The sequence below is a fragment of the Condylostylus longicornis genome, unplaced genomic scaffold (assembly GCF_029603195.1).
Source record: "Condylostylus longicornis isolate FDR11 unplaced genomic scaffold, ASM2960319v2 ptg000055l, whole genome shotgun sequence".
Classification (NCBI taxonomy): domain Eukaryota; kingdom Metazoa; phylum Arthropoda; class Insecta; order Diptera; family Dolichopodidae; genus Condylostylus; species Condylostylus longicornis.
Window position 1 is genome coordinate 13,625,061 of NW_026578024.1, and position 17,320 is coordinate 13,642,380.

Consider the following 17,320-nt stretch of genomic DNA (forward strand, 5'->3'; position numbering starts at 1 on the left):
TATATAATAGTTCCGTTCCACAATATTGGTAAAATAATAAAATCTCATTATTAATATTTGTCTTAAAATAGATTTATTTAAATGAACTATATTATATGAAAATTCTTGACTCAGTGATTGAAATGTGTAACCCATTTGAAGCACTAAGCTACTAGCAATAATGTGATCCGTTTTATAAATATGTTTCGCAACTATTTGAATCGAAATTCTTACTTCCTTTGTACGTTTTTCCTCATTTAAGTGTTCCTAAAGCCTTGTTGTACCAATTATCTTCGTTTGGCCTATGATTTTTAATTGGTCTAAAATTTCTATATTTATAAAATGCGTAAAGCTATGGTCATAAGTTAAAGATGGTCATGTTATTCCTAGTCCTTCCAGAAACCTGCTTGGTTTCTATAATATGCTCCTATTTTCTTGTTCAATAATTTCCCCATACATTCAATGGAACAACCTTTGTTCACAGCCGCGCCCAATATTAAATTTACTTCTGCTTTGAAGTTCTGTTTATCTATATCAGTGTAGTTAGTATTCTGTGAATCATAAGAACACAGCTGTAGTTTTTCGCCACGTACAGTATAATTTTGAAGAAAAACCACAAAAAAAAATCTAAAAAGTAGAAAAAAAATTTTGTTTTTGAAAAAGAAGACATTTTCAATTGGGGTTCAAAAATTACCCCTGATAGTAATTACGTGAATTTAAAAAATACGATACCAGTTACGGGTTAATAGTATGAATTGTACAATATTTCAATACTGTACTCTTATAACTAACACCTTTTCAAAGCAAAATTTTAATTGTTTATCTATGAAAGGAGAAAATTTAATTTACCCACAGTTCCTCTATTTAATACAGTCAATATTTAAAAAAAATTAAATTCATTGATCAAAAAATTACAATTAGTAAGTCAAACTGTAAATCAATAAAAAATTTCATAATATAAACTTAAAAATTTTATACAATATTTAATAATATTGTATATTGTTTACAATAATAACAATTCAATTTTTCTGCTCCACAAGTCATGGAGTTGTAAAGGAAATAAAACGGTAATTTTATATATTTACCCATGTACATCATGTGGTATATAATAATGTAGATATAAGATGTCTGCATTTATTTAATATTACAATGGTTTTATACAATTGACGAAACAGTATATACTTTTAACTATATATAGAGAGAGAGTGAGAGTCTAACTATTTAGTAATTTAAAATTATTAAATAACAAGTAAATTAAATTGCGGTTTTTCTCCAGAAACACCATAACATAAAATATTGTTTTCTGTTTTTTTTTTTTTTTTCTTAATCAAATTAAAATAAAATCATTTATTTTATGATTTTTCCCCAATTACCCACTTTGTCTACCCATATACACACAATTTTTATAAATTTTACAAAATTGAATTTTATCATGCATTCAAAATTGAAAGTATATAAGAGAAATTGTTATGTATAGCATATTTTATTTATGTGAATTTTTTCTTTTTACATAATCTCTTCAAAGTAAATTATATATTACATTTAATTATGATTTATATATGTATTTATAATATTATTTGAGAAATGTGATATTAGTACAAGCATAATACACAATATGCGCACATTTTTTCGGTCTATTAAAATTTTTATTAAATTTAAAATCGAATGCAATCAATTTACCATTAAAAAGATTATTTATTACATTATCCACAATTATTTACAATAAGCTACAAGATAAAAAATTTTCCAATATATCAATAAATTTCATAAGTTATATGTTACATAAATTAAACTACCCCCAATATTTATTCCCATACGAACTTATGTTCGAAGGGTATTATAAATTTTCGTTACCGTCTGTAAGAAATAAAGGTCTGAGATGTAGACGTTAGTGTGTGTTTTTGATCAGTGTCGAGTTCTGAGCCGATTTAACCTATCTTTCTGTCTGTCCGTCCATCTCAACGATAGCTCGAAAACTAAGACAGCTAAGTTCACCAAATTTTCACAAATAATTTGTGATAATGTCGGAACTATATTTAAAACAACTGCTTTACCTACTTCAAAAGCTATTTGGTCATATCTTAGAAATTACTTAAAGAACAGTAATGAATTTTTTTTAAAAACAAATTAGGTAGTACATGGCATTCTGTAAAAGCTGCTGAGATATCATGACTACTTATGATTGTTGCTATACAAATTCAAAAGTTATTTGGTCATACCTGAGCAACTAAAATTACAATACCGAAATTTTCCATAAAAAAATATTGTAATAGGGCAACTGTTATTTTTGTAGGAACGTATATGGTATATATTTATTCGCTCATAGGAGAACAATTTTTTGATTCCAAGGATTGTTTCAAGTTTACCACCAGCAAAAGTCACTTTAAATACTCACGAAAAAAGAAATCAAGATTTGTCATATTTTAACTTCCGTGAAACCTTGGAAACAGGCCAATTAACCAAAATAAAATTATGACCGAAATTGGATTTCGGCAAGTTGATATAGTTGTGATCCCCGGGATTCTGTTACAGTCACATACACAAGTATATAAAAGCAAATTTTTATTCGCAAATTGATTAAATTAAGCCGAATTAAGCATTTACATATCACAAACATATGCACAAATGCAAAGTTCCTGCAATCATACACAATTCTTATTTTGGGAAATAAAAATTATCTACCCAAGACTGGTTTTTATTCAAATTAAATCGCAATAACTTAAACCCAAAAGTGTTTAACCTGTAAAACTGATTGATGATTAGAAAATTAAGAATTTGTTAATGGTTAAGAAATTGTTAAGTAAGAATAATTTAACAAAATCAAATTGAATTCACATTCTAAACTTTCAATTTTGATATGCGCCAAAATAGAAAAATTCTTGCCCTGCGATTTTAAACATTTCAAATTATTTATTAGTATGATTTTTTGTTAAAATCTCGTCTCTCAACAAAATTACGAATTCCTACAAATTCGTTATTTAAAATTTATACTCTCACGTCTATTCATTTGTTAAGGTTTTCACTATCTACACAAAAATATTCATTTTCCTTATATTATATTTTTTGTAAACTAATTATGTGTACCAATCTGCACATGAATAATACAGAATTTATAATATCGATATAATAAACATAATATGTATATTGTTAACAATATTATACATAAATAATAATAAAGAAAGTTTATTGTTCACATGACACTTTACAATTAAGATTATCTCACCTGTTTACCTGTTGAAAAATGTTGAAAGAGAACAAAAGAAATAAATAATATTTGTCTATCATTCATAATAATAACGCCCCACATTATCAAAGAAAGTTTAAAGCTCGTATGTGTGTGTATGGAAACAGTATTAATTTTATATCAAATATAAAAATTTTCACAACCCACAAGAAAAAAGAGTTGGTAATCATAATATTAGTTATTTTTCTAGCAGCACATCCATATTGAATTTTTCTTCCTTGAATAATTTTTATCTCGGTTGAATACAAGAAAAACCAGATCACAAATTTTTTGTTTTATTTCTTATTTTTCTTCTTATCTTAAATAATAATAATATTTTATAGGAAAATTTATATCTAAGAGTTTTGAATGAGGTTTAAATTTGTGGTTTATTTTAATAATACGAGGAAATCAGTAAACATTATTATTTAGTTCTCAAAGCTTTAAATTTGCTAACAAAATTAGTAATTAAATAAAACAAAAAAGTAGGACCCAATTAAACAAAAGGTTTCTAAAATAGCACATTTAGCAATATTAAGAACTGGAGCTTATCTTCGCTCATGCAACTCTACGTTTAAATAAGTAAAGAATTCTCTTTTTACCATATAATATTGCATAAATTTAGGAGAAATCTTAGAATAAAAATTTTCGGAAAAATTATTACTGTCACCAAGCATGAAGGGTTTAGGGTACATTTTCGAATAAGAAGGCAATTACTACTAGTACATTTTTGGTTTTTTAAAAAAACTTGCGAAATTGCAATTCTGGCATTATTTTTAGAGCGCTCTTTTAAAGCAATAGATAGAAGAAGCAATTTCTAAATTAACAAAATTTATAAATTAATTTTGGTTTGCGCACAGTAGTTTGATAAAAATTTGCATTTTCTCAATATTTTGAAGTTAGAAATTTAGAAATTAGAAGAGGTATACCGAAAACTTATAGTCTGGAGAAATAATGACAAAATTTGTTCGCATACAGCACTAGATGAATTTTATTTTTTATGGTCTAGAAATTAAATACGTAAACGGACAGACAATGTGAAACCAAAAATTTTGCAAAATTTTTTTGGAATGTGCCTAAAACAAGCATTGATTTTTAAACTACATACAGTTACGTATGTAAGTGTTACATGCAGATGACTATTATTGCGAAGTTTCCTTTTTATAACAATAAAATTTTGAATTAGGAAGTTGCAAGTCTGTCAATGATAAAGTAGGTATATGATTAAGTTACTATTAATAGCTATATGTGTATATGCATAAATCAAATAAGCATAAATGTCAGATAAATGTCAGATTCAATAGAATATTTACAATTTTTATTTTATGGATCAAATATAGGTTTTGAACGGTTATATTACTAAACTGAAGATGGAAGTCATTGTAATAATTGAAATTTCTATTGTCATGAAATATTGATTTGCTTATAAAACTTGTTTGAATATATACTTGATTTAAATTTAAACCAGATTTTATCAAGTTCGTGATATGTCCGCAATTAATTTTTATAAAAATAATTAACATGCAAGTATCATTTCTACATACACGTAGACACAAAAGCGGTATAATGACTGACCATCATTATTGAATCAAAAAAGTTCAAATATTTTTCTTAATCTTGAATCAATATCACAAAACATTAGCCATGTTACTACTACATATAACATTATTTATTAACAGTTATTAACGCTTTTTTATGCGGTATGCGCTTACAATCTGTAAAAAAAATTGCATCCAACTGGCACTTACTATAAGATAATGTGCATCGTTGTTCAAGAAAGAAAAACCTTGAAAATGTTTCTCTCTTTTCTTAAAAGAAAATTTTTATTTTTTGATATTTTCGCTTTCAGAACAATAATTTAATTGTAATTTAAAAGAAAAAATTAATTATTAATTTTTTTTTGTTCGTTTTTATTTTAGCTTGTGTTTTTCATAGTCAAGATGGAACGGGGACAGAAGCGGAAGGTGTGCGTTTTATTCGTGTACGTGAAGATTTAACACCTGGTAAAGAAATTGTTACATTACGGGCATATCCAAGAACTTCAATAATGATTCGGGGTATTGATCGTTCAACGGATCATAAATTTTTTAAATTATTAGAAATAAATTCAACAACGGTACAAATTCTATTAGAAAAATCTTTAGAAGATCTTGTAGATCGTGATATACCACAAAATTTATTAAAATTTCGTATATTTTGTACCGGTCATAATGGTAGACATGAAGAGGTAAGTAAATTTTAAAATTTATTGAAGTACTTTTTTGTTTTGCTAATAAACATATAGTTTTTCTTTTTCTAATAAAAATTCTTTTTAAATTAATTGGACCTAAAATATAAGCTTTTCTGAAATTTTATTAAAATATTTATAGGCGGCATATCTATCGGTTACGGTTTATGTAGAAGATGTTAACGATCATGCACCAGTTTTTCTTAATCAGCCATATACTGTACGTGTTGATGAATCAACATCACCAGGAACAGTAATATTTCAAGGTATTCAAGCTGTTGATCGTGATAAACCAAATACACCTAATTCAGATGTTCAAATAACATTAATTGAAAGTGATCGTCATCTTGGTGCACCATATTTTATGTTAGAAAGCCCACATCGTCCTTTTGTAATTTTGAAACGACAATTAGATTATGATAATGGCGTACGCGAATTCAATATACCAATAATAGCAAGTGATAGAGGATCACCACCACGATATGCTAATACAAGCTTACAAATTTTAGTTAAAGATAATGATGATTTACCACCAAAATTTACTGAAGGTGTTTACAGAACAAAAATTAATGAATTCTATCCAATGACGGTAAGAAAAAACCAAAGTTTTTTTGCTAAATTTCAACACACTTGTTTCTTTAGGGGAAAGCAATAAGAGTGCCATTATATTTTGCTCCGCCAGTGATGGCTTTTGATCAAGATTCATTAAATGCATCACTTATTTACGATATAATTTCGGGAAATGAGAGAAAATTATTTAAAGTAAATCCACAAAACGGTATCATATATTTAGAAAGAGAAATTGATTTAGAAGAAGAAAGTTTACCAGGAAACACTTTTGTTTTACAAATAGAAGCACGTCAAAAAGATAGTCCATTGAAAAGAGCATTAGCAAGGTAAATTGAATTAAGCATTTGATTAATTTTTGGCAAACAGGTTACTAATATCTTTTAATTTTAAGAATTGAAATCGAAATTCTTGATTTAAATGATAATGCGCCAGAATTCGAAGTGGAACTATATAATATTTCAATTGTCGAAAATCTTCCTAGCGGTTTTAGTGTTTTGCAAGTGAATGCGGTTGATCGTGATCAAGGAGAAAACTCTGAATTTTTTTACACCCTAATAAATGAAAAACCATCTGGTGCATTTCTGATTGATTCAAGAACGGGATGGCTAACTGTTAGAGATCATACTCTGTTGGATAGAGAAGCACGATCTTCTATTTCTATGACAGTTCAGGCTGTTGAAAGAAATCATCCATATGACACAGAAAGACCAAAAGATTCTGGAACCGTATTAGTGGAAATAACACTATTGGATTCAAATGATAACACACCAAAATTTGAAAATGGGAATTTATATGAATTTAAAGTTAGTGTTGCAGCTATTGTAAATACAGTTATAGGAAAAGTTACAGCAAAGGATCCGGATGAAGGAAGAAATGGACTAATATTATATGAATTACAACGACCTAAAGGAAGTGGTTATATTCCATTTAGATTGGATTCACAGACTGGAACACTTTTTGTAGCTGGTCCATTGCGTAGAGGTAGAATTGCACTTTTTGTTGAAGCAAGTGATCAGGTAAATAATTGCCTATTTTATAATTTTTAAATCCCTTAATTTATCGAAAAAAAACTATCCGAATAGCCTACAAATCCCTCAGAGAAAAGATTTTCTCTTGCTGTGGTTACTATAGAAGTTCATCCCATAATCAATGAGGATACAATTGATTTTATTGGTGCTCCATACGAATTTTGGGTTGGAGCTGATGTACCAGTGGGAACATCTGTTGGTCAAGTTAGAACAACTTTAGATTATGATGGTGATGCTGATATTATGTATGACTTATTACATTCATATCCGGAAGGTGTTCCATTTGCAATTGAAGAGAGGTCTGGCATTGTAACCGTTATAAGGGACTTAGAAGATTTTGATCGAAATGTTTATTACTTTGAAGCTGTAGCAAACTATGTACGTAATAAATAAATCTTGAAGTTTATCTCTAATAATCTCTTTATTTTTAATAGCAACTGGTGAACCACCCGCGAGGACATTTGACTCGACGTACGTCTAGGCAAGAAAAACAAGTAACGAAATCTGGCGATGTGCTTGAAATTGATGAGGGTGTTATTTCTGATAGTGAGGATGTTTTAGTTACGAATGTTACAATCCATGTTGTGGGTCCTAATGATGACAGAGGAATTTTGATGAGAGGCACAAGCTTACACCCAATTGAATTTCATATAAAAGAAAATGTACCAGGAGCATTAATTGGACGTCTTCTATACAAGCATGGTAAACAAATAGAAAGATCTAATGACTTAAAAGATTTAATTGGTCAAGCATCAAAAGGTCATACAATAAGACAGTCACGTCCTGTACACGCGAAATTCCATCGTAATAACACATTGACATTGCCTCAATTTAAATTCAGAACAGGAAGAAGAAGGCGAACGCGGGAGGCATCAGAAATGACTACAGCTGTGGTAACACCCACAGTACTTTTAGATGATTATGCTGATCAAAATTCTGGTAGACAATTCAATGGATTATCAACTAAAAGGAGTCCTACATGGAGACCCATTTCGACCAATAGGCCAACAAGGAAAATGACGTCAACAGCTTCATCTAATGATATTACAACAACCGTCGCTAGTATAAATAGCCCAACGAGTGTTGCCAATGCTCAAACTGAAAAAAGGGCGAAAGCTGACAAGCCAATTGGATTAAGGTTTTTAATAGCTAATCAACAAGACGTAACTAATAGAATAACAATAATGGATGATGGAACATTAATGACTTTAAGTGGATTGGATAGAGAAACACAAGAAGTTTACAGATTAACGATTATAGCTGAATATTCAAAAGGATTTATTAGTGGAGCAGGAATATATCAAGTCAATGTAATAGTAGATGACGTCAATGACAATCCACCTGTTTTTGACGCCCCGGTTTATTCAGGTAAAAAATTTTAAAATATGAAATATTTTTGATAAATTTTTATTATATGTCACTGCAAAATTTAATCTTCCACAGGAGTAATTTATGAAAACAGCCCAGTTGGAAGTGAAATAATTCTTAACAGACCAATAGTAGTCACTGATGCAGATGCAGGAAAAAATGCATTGTTTAATCTCAGCTTCATAGGGGAAGGAAAAGATATGTTCAAAATAGAATTCTACAACGTGACAGGAAAAAAAAATTTAACTGCGCAGTTTACATCTCATGAACAATTAGAAATTGAAAGAAATTTCATAGACATGCAAATGATTCTTTTAAATCCGAATCGAACTATTTCAAATGAACCACATTACCGGGTAAAATATGTTGGAGCTAAAACATTAGATAGAGAACGCGAACATTTTTATAATCTTCATTTATTGGCTAAGGATAGCGGTGGCTTAACTTCTTCGGTACGTTTGCACATTTTAATAGCTGATGTAAATGATAACCCTCCTGTTTTTGAAAAAATTGCTGTCTTCAAAGAGTCTGGTGTGGAAATAATTGAATATTCAAACGATATGGAAGTTTATTTTGTGGAAAAAATGACAGGAGAAAAGGAAAAAGTAAAAGTATTACAAATGCAAGATTTTTCATTGCCTGGATCTCCCCGTTATTCAACTTTGAATTTTACAAGAACTGGTAGGTCTCGAAGAGGAGAAATTCATAAACAATTCTTTAGACAAGGGAAGAAATTAAGAACTTCTCCATTCTTCGCCGTATTGGAAGATGTACCAGTGGGAACAACTGTCTTGAAAGTAACTGCAACTGATGAAGATTCAGATAAAAATTCTCAAATATTTTATGAAATCACCACTGAAACTATTTATCCAATTTTGAAAACTAAAGATACAATTCCATTATTAAGAAGTGTTCGTTTCTTTAATATTGATAGAATATCTGGGGAAATTAAAGTTAATCAACCTTTAGAAGCCAATGTAGAAATATTACTAAATTTAACAGCCAAAGATATTGGAGGTCTATCAGATCACACAAGTATTCGATTTAGAGTTGTTGATGTGAATAATCACGCCCCCGTTTTTAAGAAATCTTGGTATTCTTTTGATTTGCAAGAAGGAGAATATTATGATCAATCAATTGATCGAATTGAAGCAACTGATGATGATTTTGGACAGAATGCAAATGTTACATATTCTATTGAAAGCCCTGATCCAATTCCATTCCATATATCACATAAATCTGGAGTATTAAAAGTTGATGGCGATTTAGATAGGGAAGTAAAATCACAGTACGAATTTTTAATAATAGCTAGTGATAATGCTATCAACGGAAAAAGATTAAGTAGTTCTGTTGAGGTTGAGATCAATGTACTGGATGTAAATGACAACTCACCAGAATTTGTTGGATATGACGAAATTATGAACGCCCAGTCGTCCGACCAGATCAACGAACTTGAAGATGCTCGTAAAATGGTGTCAGACGACACTTACCATAAATACAGTTTATTATCCAATACTCCAGTATATAAAGCATATTTACATAGAAATACAGTACCAGGGACATTTGTTAAGCAAATAACTGCTATCGATAAAGATTATGCTGGAAACGGAAATGGTTTGGTTATGTTTTCATTATTACATCATAAAATGCCTCATTTATTTGAAATTGATTCGCGTGATGGCATAATTACAACAATTTCAAAATTCAACAAGTATAACGGTTACGATCACGTTAACTTGACTGTAGTTGCAACTGATTTGGGTAGTCCATCAAAATCTTCAACAGCGTTTTTGACAGTCAATTTACAAGGCGACGATTTAATTGAAGAAGAAGATTCAAATCTGTTTCATCACAAGTATTATGAAGTTGAAGTGTTAGAAAATAATGATTATCCACTAGATTTGATCAAAATTAATGTGTCAGCGGCATACGTAAAAGAACCTTTCAAATGGAGTATAGTACCAGAATATGGCGAGCAACAAAATTCCTTTGAAATTGATGAACATACTGGTGTCATTAGAGTAACAAAATCATTAGATAGAGAAGAAATTGAAGCGTATAGACTGAAGGTAAGTTTCTATATCGATTGATCTTTTACCTTTTAAAAAATTTTATATTACGTTTAGTCAATTTTACCTGTTACATATCCTTTACTTAGATTCGCGCTGACCGTGTTGGCCGTGAAGCACGGACATATACCCAAATGATGTATCCTGTAAGTGGAGATCGTATTCAAGGACTTCAAGAGAATGAAGTACGTGTTGTAATTCGTGTTGGAGATGAAAATGATAATACACCTAAATTTAGAGGAAATGGCCGCCCCATTGTTACTATAATTCCAAATACTGCTAATTTTGGTTTTCCAGTAACTACAGTTGAAGCTATTGATAATGATATTGGATTAAACGCAGAAATAAGATACAAATTATTAAATGAACCGACGAAAATGTTTGGTATAAATGAAGAAACTGGTAAAATACGTGTACTTGGACCAATTAGCGGTGAAAGAAGAGTTTATGGATTTGATGTTAAAGCTACGGATCGCCGTGGTGATGATGATGGCCGAAGTAGTATTGCAAATGTTTTTGTATATGTATTAGATGAAAATCGTCAAGTCAGATTAGTTGTATCGGGTAAACCGTTAACGGTTGAAAGGCATATTGGAAATTTAATGAAAAATTTAAGTGTTGCAACTGGAATGGATGTTCGAGTGAGATTATTGGAACCGCATTTTGGTGGTGAAGTACCTGCGTAAGTTTTTATTCTTTTTGAATTTTTCTTTATTACTTTACAATGTCGGAATGCTAGTAATAACGAATTTTTCTAAATTTATAGAACCGATGTTTATATATATGCAGTTGATCCTAAAACTAATACTATTGTTGATATGGAAAAATTACAAAAGTAAGTTATTAAACCCGATTTTTTTTAAATAATTTCATTTATGTATTCGCTACATGTTCTTTTATTTTCATTCATAGAGCAATATCATCAATAGATATGCAAAATATGTCAGTGTCATCATCATCTCAAATATTAGAAATTGCTGATTTTGGTACATTGCCACCAAGAATAAATTCAAAATCAGTTGGAACGGCTACAATGAGTGGAACTGAAATAATATCGATAATATTAGCAATTATTGTATTCGCTGGTGGTATGACAACATCCCTATGCATTTTATGTGTCCGGTATAAGCGGTAAAATTATAATTTTTTTTAATAATTCCAATTTTAAATTAACATTTTTTTTTTCTAATTAAACATAATGAAAATGAAATTTTTTTAAATAATACTAAAAAAAATATAATAAGTAAAATTTTTAATTCAAAATAGACAATAATTTGTAAAATGTTTATAATAACAACACTAATGTAAGTTAGGAATTTTGATATGCAATTGAACCGGAATTGGAGTCCATTTAGAATACCAAATGAAATTGTAAATAACCAGAAAACAAAAGAATTTCTAATACTAAAATTAAATGCACCAAAATATAAAATAATTTATTATATTCAATACTCAATTCATTTTAAAATTCTTTTCAAATTCTGAATAAAATTAATGTAAACAACGTCTTGAAATTTTCTTGGTCACAATAGAAAAGAAAATGTCAAATTTTTAAAAAATTTTAAACCGGTTGACTAAACATTGTTTACTCTGAATTTAATTCCGAAGGAAGCAATATTTTAATAATATTAACCAATCTTATCAAATTATTGAGGTTTAACATTTTGGTTGAACTTATTATTAATCACAATATTCCAAAATATTTTAATAACATGAAACTTTTCTACATTTTTTTTTGAGTCATTTTATAATTTTTAAAAAATCAAATTATTTTTTACTCAAAAACAATAAGAAATAACAATTTTCCAAAGTAAAAGAAAATTATTATAGTTACAAAACTTTAATAAAAACCTATTGAATTTGAAATTGAAACGATAACAGTATTGAAGAATTTTCAACACTGTTATAAAATTTCATTGTTGATATATCAAAACTGTTACTACAATCACATTGTACTATTAAAAAATAAAATTAACTATTTAAATACTCTTTATTTTATTTTTTATATTTTTTAACTTTCACCTTAAATAATCATATATGCTCACTGATAATAATTGGGTCCCCCGTTATATAACACTAAAAATAAATAATCTATAAAAATTTAATAAAAAAAATCATTTGGTATTTTATAATACACACATATTATGTATAAGATTTATTTGTAAATATAAAAGAAAGGTTTATAAAAGATTGTATTTGTATAACAGATACGAATGATAATGTAGCCCTTTGTATATTAACTTGGACTCCAATTCTAGTCAAGAAAATCTAGTTTATAGAATAAAAGAAATGAAAATGGGATTTTTTTTTTCAATTTTAACAAAAAAGAATTTTAAAAAATTTTATTTTAAATTTTTTTTTTATTATTTTGTATAGAAAAATAATTAATTTTAATAGCCAGTAAGTTTATTAAGAAAGACTGCTTATAATTTTAAAAATCAAATTGCATTTAAAAAAAAATAATTTTAAAATGGTAATATAAAATAAATAAATTTTTTGATATGACAAAAAAACAAAAATTAATTGTGGTGCACTTTCTTGAGTTTAAAACAACTCACATAGCCAAGATCATCCCGTCTCCTTATCTATGAATTTTTCGAAATTCGATTCGATATATTCACAATAATTTCGACAGAAATTATTTGTAAATATATGTACCTACATAAGTTTTAATTCAAATTAAAATTAGTTATAAATATAACATAAAATTATCAACCCTTATTAAAATAAATGAGATTCCTTACAAATAATTTAATTTCAGAGCTTTGAAAAAAAACCCTAAATAACCATGAGGTCATAAAGTGATTACAATTTAATTTTTCCATGATTTTTCCAAAAAATTACCAAATTTACTTATGGGAAATGTTGAATAGCCCTTTATAAACTAATTTTTAAAATAATTTTATTTTAAGTAATTGTAAAAGACCGATAATTATTTATTATATTAATTGTTAAATTATTTTGAACAGAACGAGCAAATGAGAAATTTATATAATTAATTAACAATTAACAATAATTACTGTAACAAAATGAAAAATATATGTATATATATATATATATAAACCATTACCTCAAATTAATTATTCGCTTCAATGAAATCGCATCTCACTCAGACTTCAATTTATTCGAAAAAGAAAAAAGTATTATCATTATATACATACATGTATACATGCTTGACATGCTATACAATCACTCTTTATACCCATATATACATACGTTAATAGAGTGCTAAAGAATCCATATTATTATACTCTGAATCTATGTATATAACCATATAATTTCCTCCGTCTCTAGCTTCAATTTACAGATTCTAATCCCATCTATTATTTTTATTTTTCCTTAGAATATTCTTATAGGTATTATTATTTTATTTATTTATTATAACCTGTTTAATAGAAATTCATATGAATGCACCACATTTTAAAATAACTGTAAATTTTGAATAAACACACGTACATATATATTTAATATTATTATTAAATATAATACAAACATACTTACATATATTACATAAATCATCGCGAATTTATTACTCAGTGTATATCACATAAGTGAGTGTATATTATATTGTATGTATACATACATGTATAGTATGTTTGTATGACTTGTACGAGTATAACATTATTTTCGTTAGAACATTTTCATAAAGTTAAAAGCTCTGTAATTTCATAAGTCAATTGCATGTCACGCGAAAAACAAAAAATAAAATAAATAAGAAAATCAAAATGAAAAAGAGAGAGAGAGAAAAACAAAAAAACTTAGGCTTTCTTTACATAGTAAATGACGGCGTGTAATTTTTATTTGAAACCGCATTACATACATTGTTACATACCATAAGTAATAACATAAAACAGGTAAAATTTATTGAAAGATTACAAAAAGAAGTAAAATAATAAAAAAGAATTTTAATTAAGCAAAAAAAAAAAAAAACATTCCTAGAGTGCATGGCTGTGCGAATATAGAACACACACAACAAAAAAAAAACGCAAAAATAAGTCATGAGTTCTTAATGGTATCGTTCATTGTATAAATTGAGTCGCTTCAATTTATATTTTTAAATTTCCAAGTCATAGTAATAAAGTAGGTAAACTGTAGAGCAAAAAAAAAAACTAAGAATAAATAAAACGGGAAATGGGAATAAAAACATAACTGGTTTTCACTTTTGTAAAATTTTTATTGGGATAAAGTCGCGCGCGATCAGTTCGAGTTTTAAATAACAAACAATATCGTGTATCTATATGATATTTTAATGATATTCAGTTGAACTAATTCTCTAACATTACCTGCATTACATACTTTAAAATATACGTATATACATACATACTATGTAGATAAAACGACAACACTTGAGTTGCAATCAAAACTTTGTTTTATTGAAAATTTACTTTTTAATTTAAAAAGAATATTTGTGTGAAAACAAAAATTTTAGAAAAATATTTTAATATTGGAAAGCAGTTTTTCTTAATTTTTAAAATTAGTTTAATTAAATTAGTATAATAATTAGTTAATAAGATTAAATTAATTAATAAAATAGCATACGATTCGTAATGGTGTGAATTACAAAAAATCGCAATAAAAATATTCGCTGTGATTTACTCTTATGTTAAGCTCATTCATTCTCTAGATCGGACAGTTTATTCGCTAATCTTCATTAATCGCTTCAAGATCACTAATTCGTTTTTTCGTTATTCTGCGAAAATTTCAAAAAAGGAAATATTTTTCATTTAAGAATTCAATTAAACTTAGTGCTATGGAATGAACGCGGTGTGCGACACTCGATTGTAAAAAATAAAAAGAAATTTGTTTATTTATTGAAATTCATCCTACCGAAATTTCTGAACAGCAAGCACGTTGTACACGAATTTTCAATTTCTAGTGTGCAGTATTGAAGCTAAAAAAAAGTAATATCATTTGACGTTCCTAATTTTTTTGACGTTCTATACAAACATCAAACGTGTTTTTAATGCCAAAATGTACAATAACAACTTATTATCGCATTCATTAACACATTTTTCCTATAAGGTTTAAATAGATATAGAAAAAATACTAGCAAATAAGACTCATTTCAATTATATTAAATTTTTTTTTTTATATTTTATTAGATTTATAATTTTAAAAAATTCATTAAATTCATTGTTTCAGAAAACGACCACCAGGTACGGGAATAGCGTATGCTGTAGGGAGGCTTCCCTCCAGCACTTTGGGAACATCTGCTAATAGCAAGACAACAGTGTCAACAACAGCTGGTGGAAGCACAAATTCGAAAAGAGCTATCAGAGATGAAATCATACGGCAATCAAATCGTTCACAATTATTTGGAGGATACAAAACAACAGCAAAAGGAATTTTAACTAGTTATGAGTAAGTTTCCAAACACACATTATTATTATCATAAACAACAAACATAAAATTATATATAATATACTTATATAACAAAATATAATTGTATTTAAAAGACGTACAAAATGTAATTTTTTAATTAATACTCATATTATTAATATAATTCAAATTTTAAATTTAAAATTTGATTTACAGTCAAAGACAACAAAGTTATTTTGATGGAGCATTAGCTAAAGCCATTATTGTTGGCAATACTATCGTTGAACATGAATCTTCACCTTCACGATATACTCAAATTCACAATCATAATACAAATTTGTAAGAAAAACATTAATTTTATAAATTAAAAACCCTAGTTATGAATGTATTCATTCATTCACATTTGTACAGTAGTTTTTAAATACCACCAAAAAAAAATTCACAATAATAATAAAAAAAATTAATTCACGATTTTGTTATACACAAAACTCTCATACTTAATCATACATAATAAAAATTTTCCATATTGATTCCGTTCCACTAGCATCCAATAACTTAGCAAATATACAAACCTTATGTTGTCATTGAATAAAAAGTGTCTAAATAAGGTAGTAGAGTGCATAATTTATTTTACGTACCTACATAATTTTATTCAATGACATCGTAAAAACAAAGTTTTTTTTTTTGGTATGGTAAACAATTTTTGTTGATTTTTTCTTCACCATATTTTAGATCACCCAAAATAGATGCTTCAATGCAATCTCATCATTCAAGCAGTCGTGATTCAGGTATTGGTTTTATTACAACTAGCCGAGAACGTAGTGATACACCATCCGAACATTTATTACGAGTGATAAGAAGTAGACAAAGTATGGTTAAAGCTCATACAAAATGTTCATGTCCAGATCGTATGGAAATGCATAACTGTTGTGCGGGTGATAGTAGGTTTGTATAATTTTATTTTTTTATAGAAAACTCATGGAATGTAAGCTATAGTTTACCTACCCATAACAATTAAAATATTTAAAAAAAAATTGAAACAATGCCACCGATTTCACAATATAACGCTAAGAAATTTCATTACAATTTTATGAAATTTATACAATTTTTTTTCAATACTGATAATATTGAGTCAATTTAGAATTCGTTTTAGTGATAGCTATGAAGATTCATTAAAAAATGGTGAAATAACAACAAATACAACATGTTCACATCAAAATTTTACAATGATGCCATCAAATTCAATCAATACTAATCATTTACATCATCATGGTAGTTATCAACAATTACCACGTTTCCGAAGAAGTTATCGTAATCAACCAAATGGTAGAGCATCAAAACGTGGTCCAGGTGGTATACGTCATTCATTTTCTGGTGTACAAGATGATTTAACACAAGAATCACCGAGAATACGTTCAAGAGTTCATAGTTTTCGTAATTCTATGACAGATTTAGAAAAACGTTTACATAATCTGGAACAATCATTTAGGGATCCAATACGTTTAAATAACCGTAATAATTCAAGATGTTAGAGTTT

At 27.8% G+C, this 17,320-nt stretch overlaps 1 protein-coding gene across 1 annotated transcript in view; it reads left to right on the plus strand.

Moving 5' to 3' along the window:
- LOC129611800 (cadherin-89D) overlaps window positions 1-17,320 on the plus strand; it is a 54,955-nt gene that overhangs the window by 37,176 nt on the left and 459 nt on the right. The window contains exons 2-16 of the mRNA XM_055525147.1: window positions 5,122-5,429; window positions 5,572-6,018; window positions 6,072-6,325; window positions 6,391-7,015; window positions 7,082-7,393; window positions 7,558-7,729; window positions 8,144-8,395; window positions 8,471-10,464; window positions 10,554-11,146; window positions 11,231-11,299; window positions 11,377-11,595; window positions 15,607-15,825; window positions 16,000-16,122; window positions 16,516-16,728; window positions 16,925-17,295. Of these exons, the coding sequence (XP_055381122.1) occupies window positions 5,122-5,429; window positions 5,572-6,018; window positions 6,072-6,325; window positions 6,391-7,015; window positions 7,082-7,393; window positions 7,558-7,729; window positions 8,144-8,395; window positions 8,471-10,464; window positions 10,554-11,146; window positions 11,231-11,299; window positions 11,377-11,595; window positions 15,607-15,825; window positions 16,000-16,122; window positions 16,516-16,728; window positions 16,925-17,295 (6,171 nt within the window). The remainder of the gene's footprint in view (window positions 1-5,121; window positions 5,430-5,571; window positions 6,019-6,071; window positions 6,326-6,390; window positions 7,016-7,081; window positions 7,394-7,557; window positions 7,730-8,143; window positions 8,396-8,470; window positions 10,465-10,553; window positions 11,147-11,230; window positions 11,300-11,376; window positions 11,596-15,606; window positions 15,826-15,999; window positions 16,123-16,515; window positions 16,729-16,924; window positions 17,296-17,320) is intronic.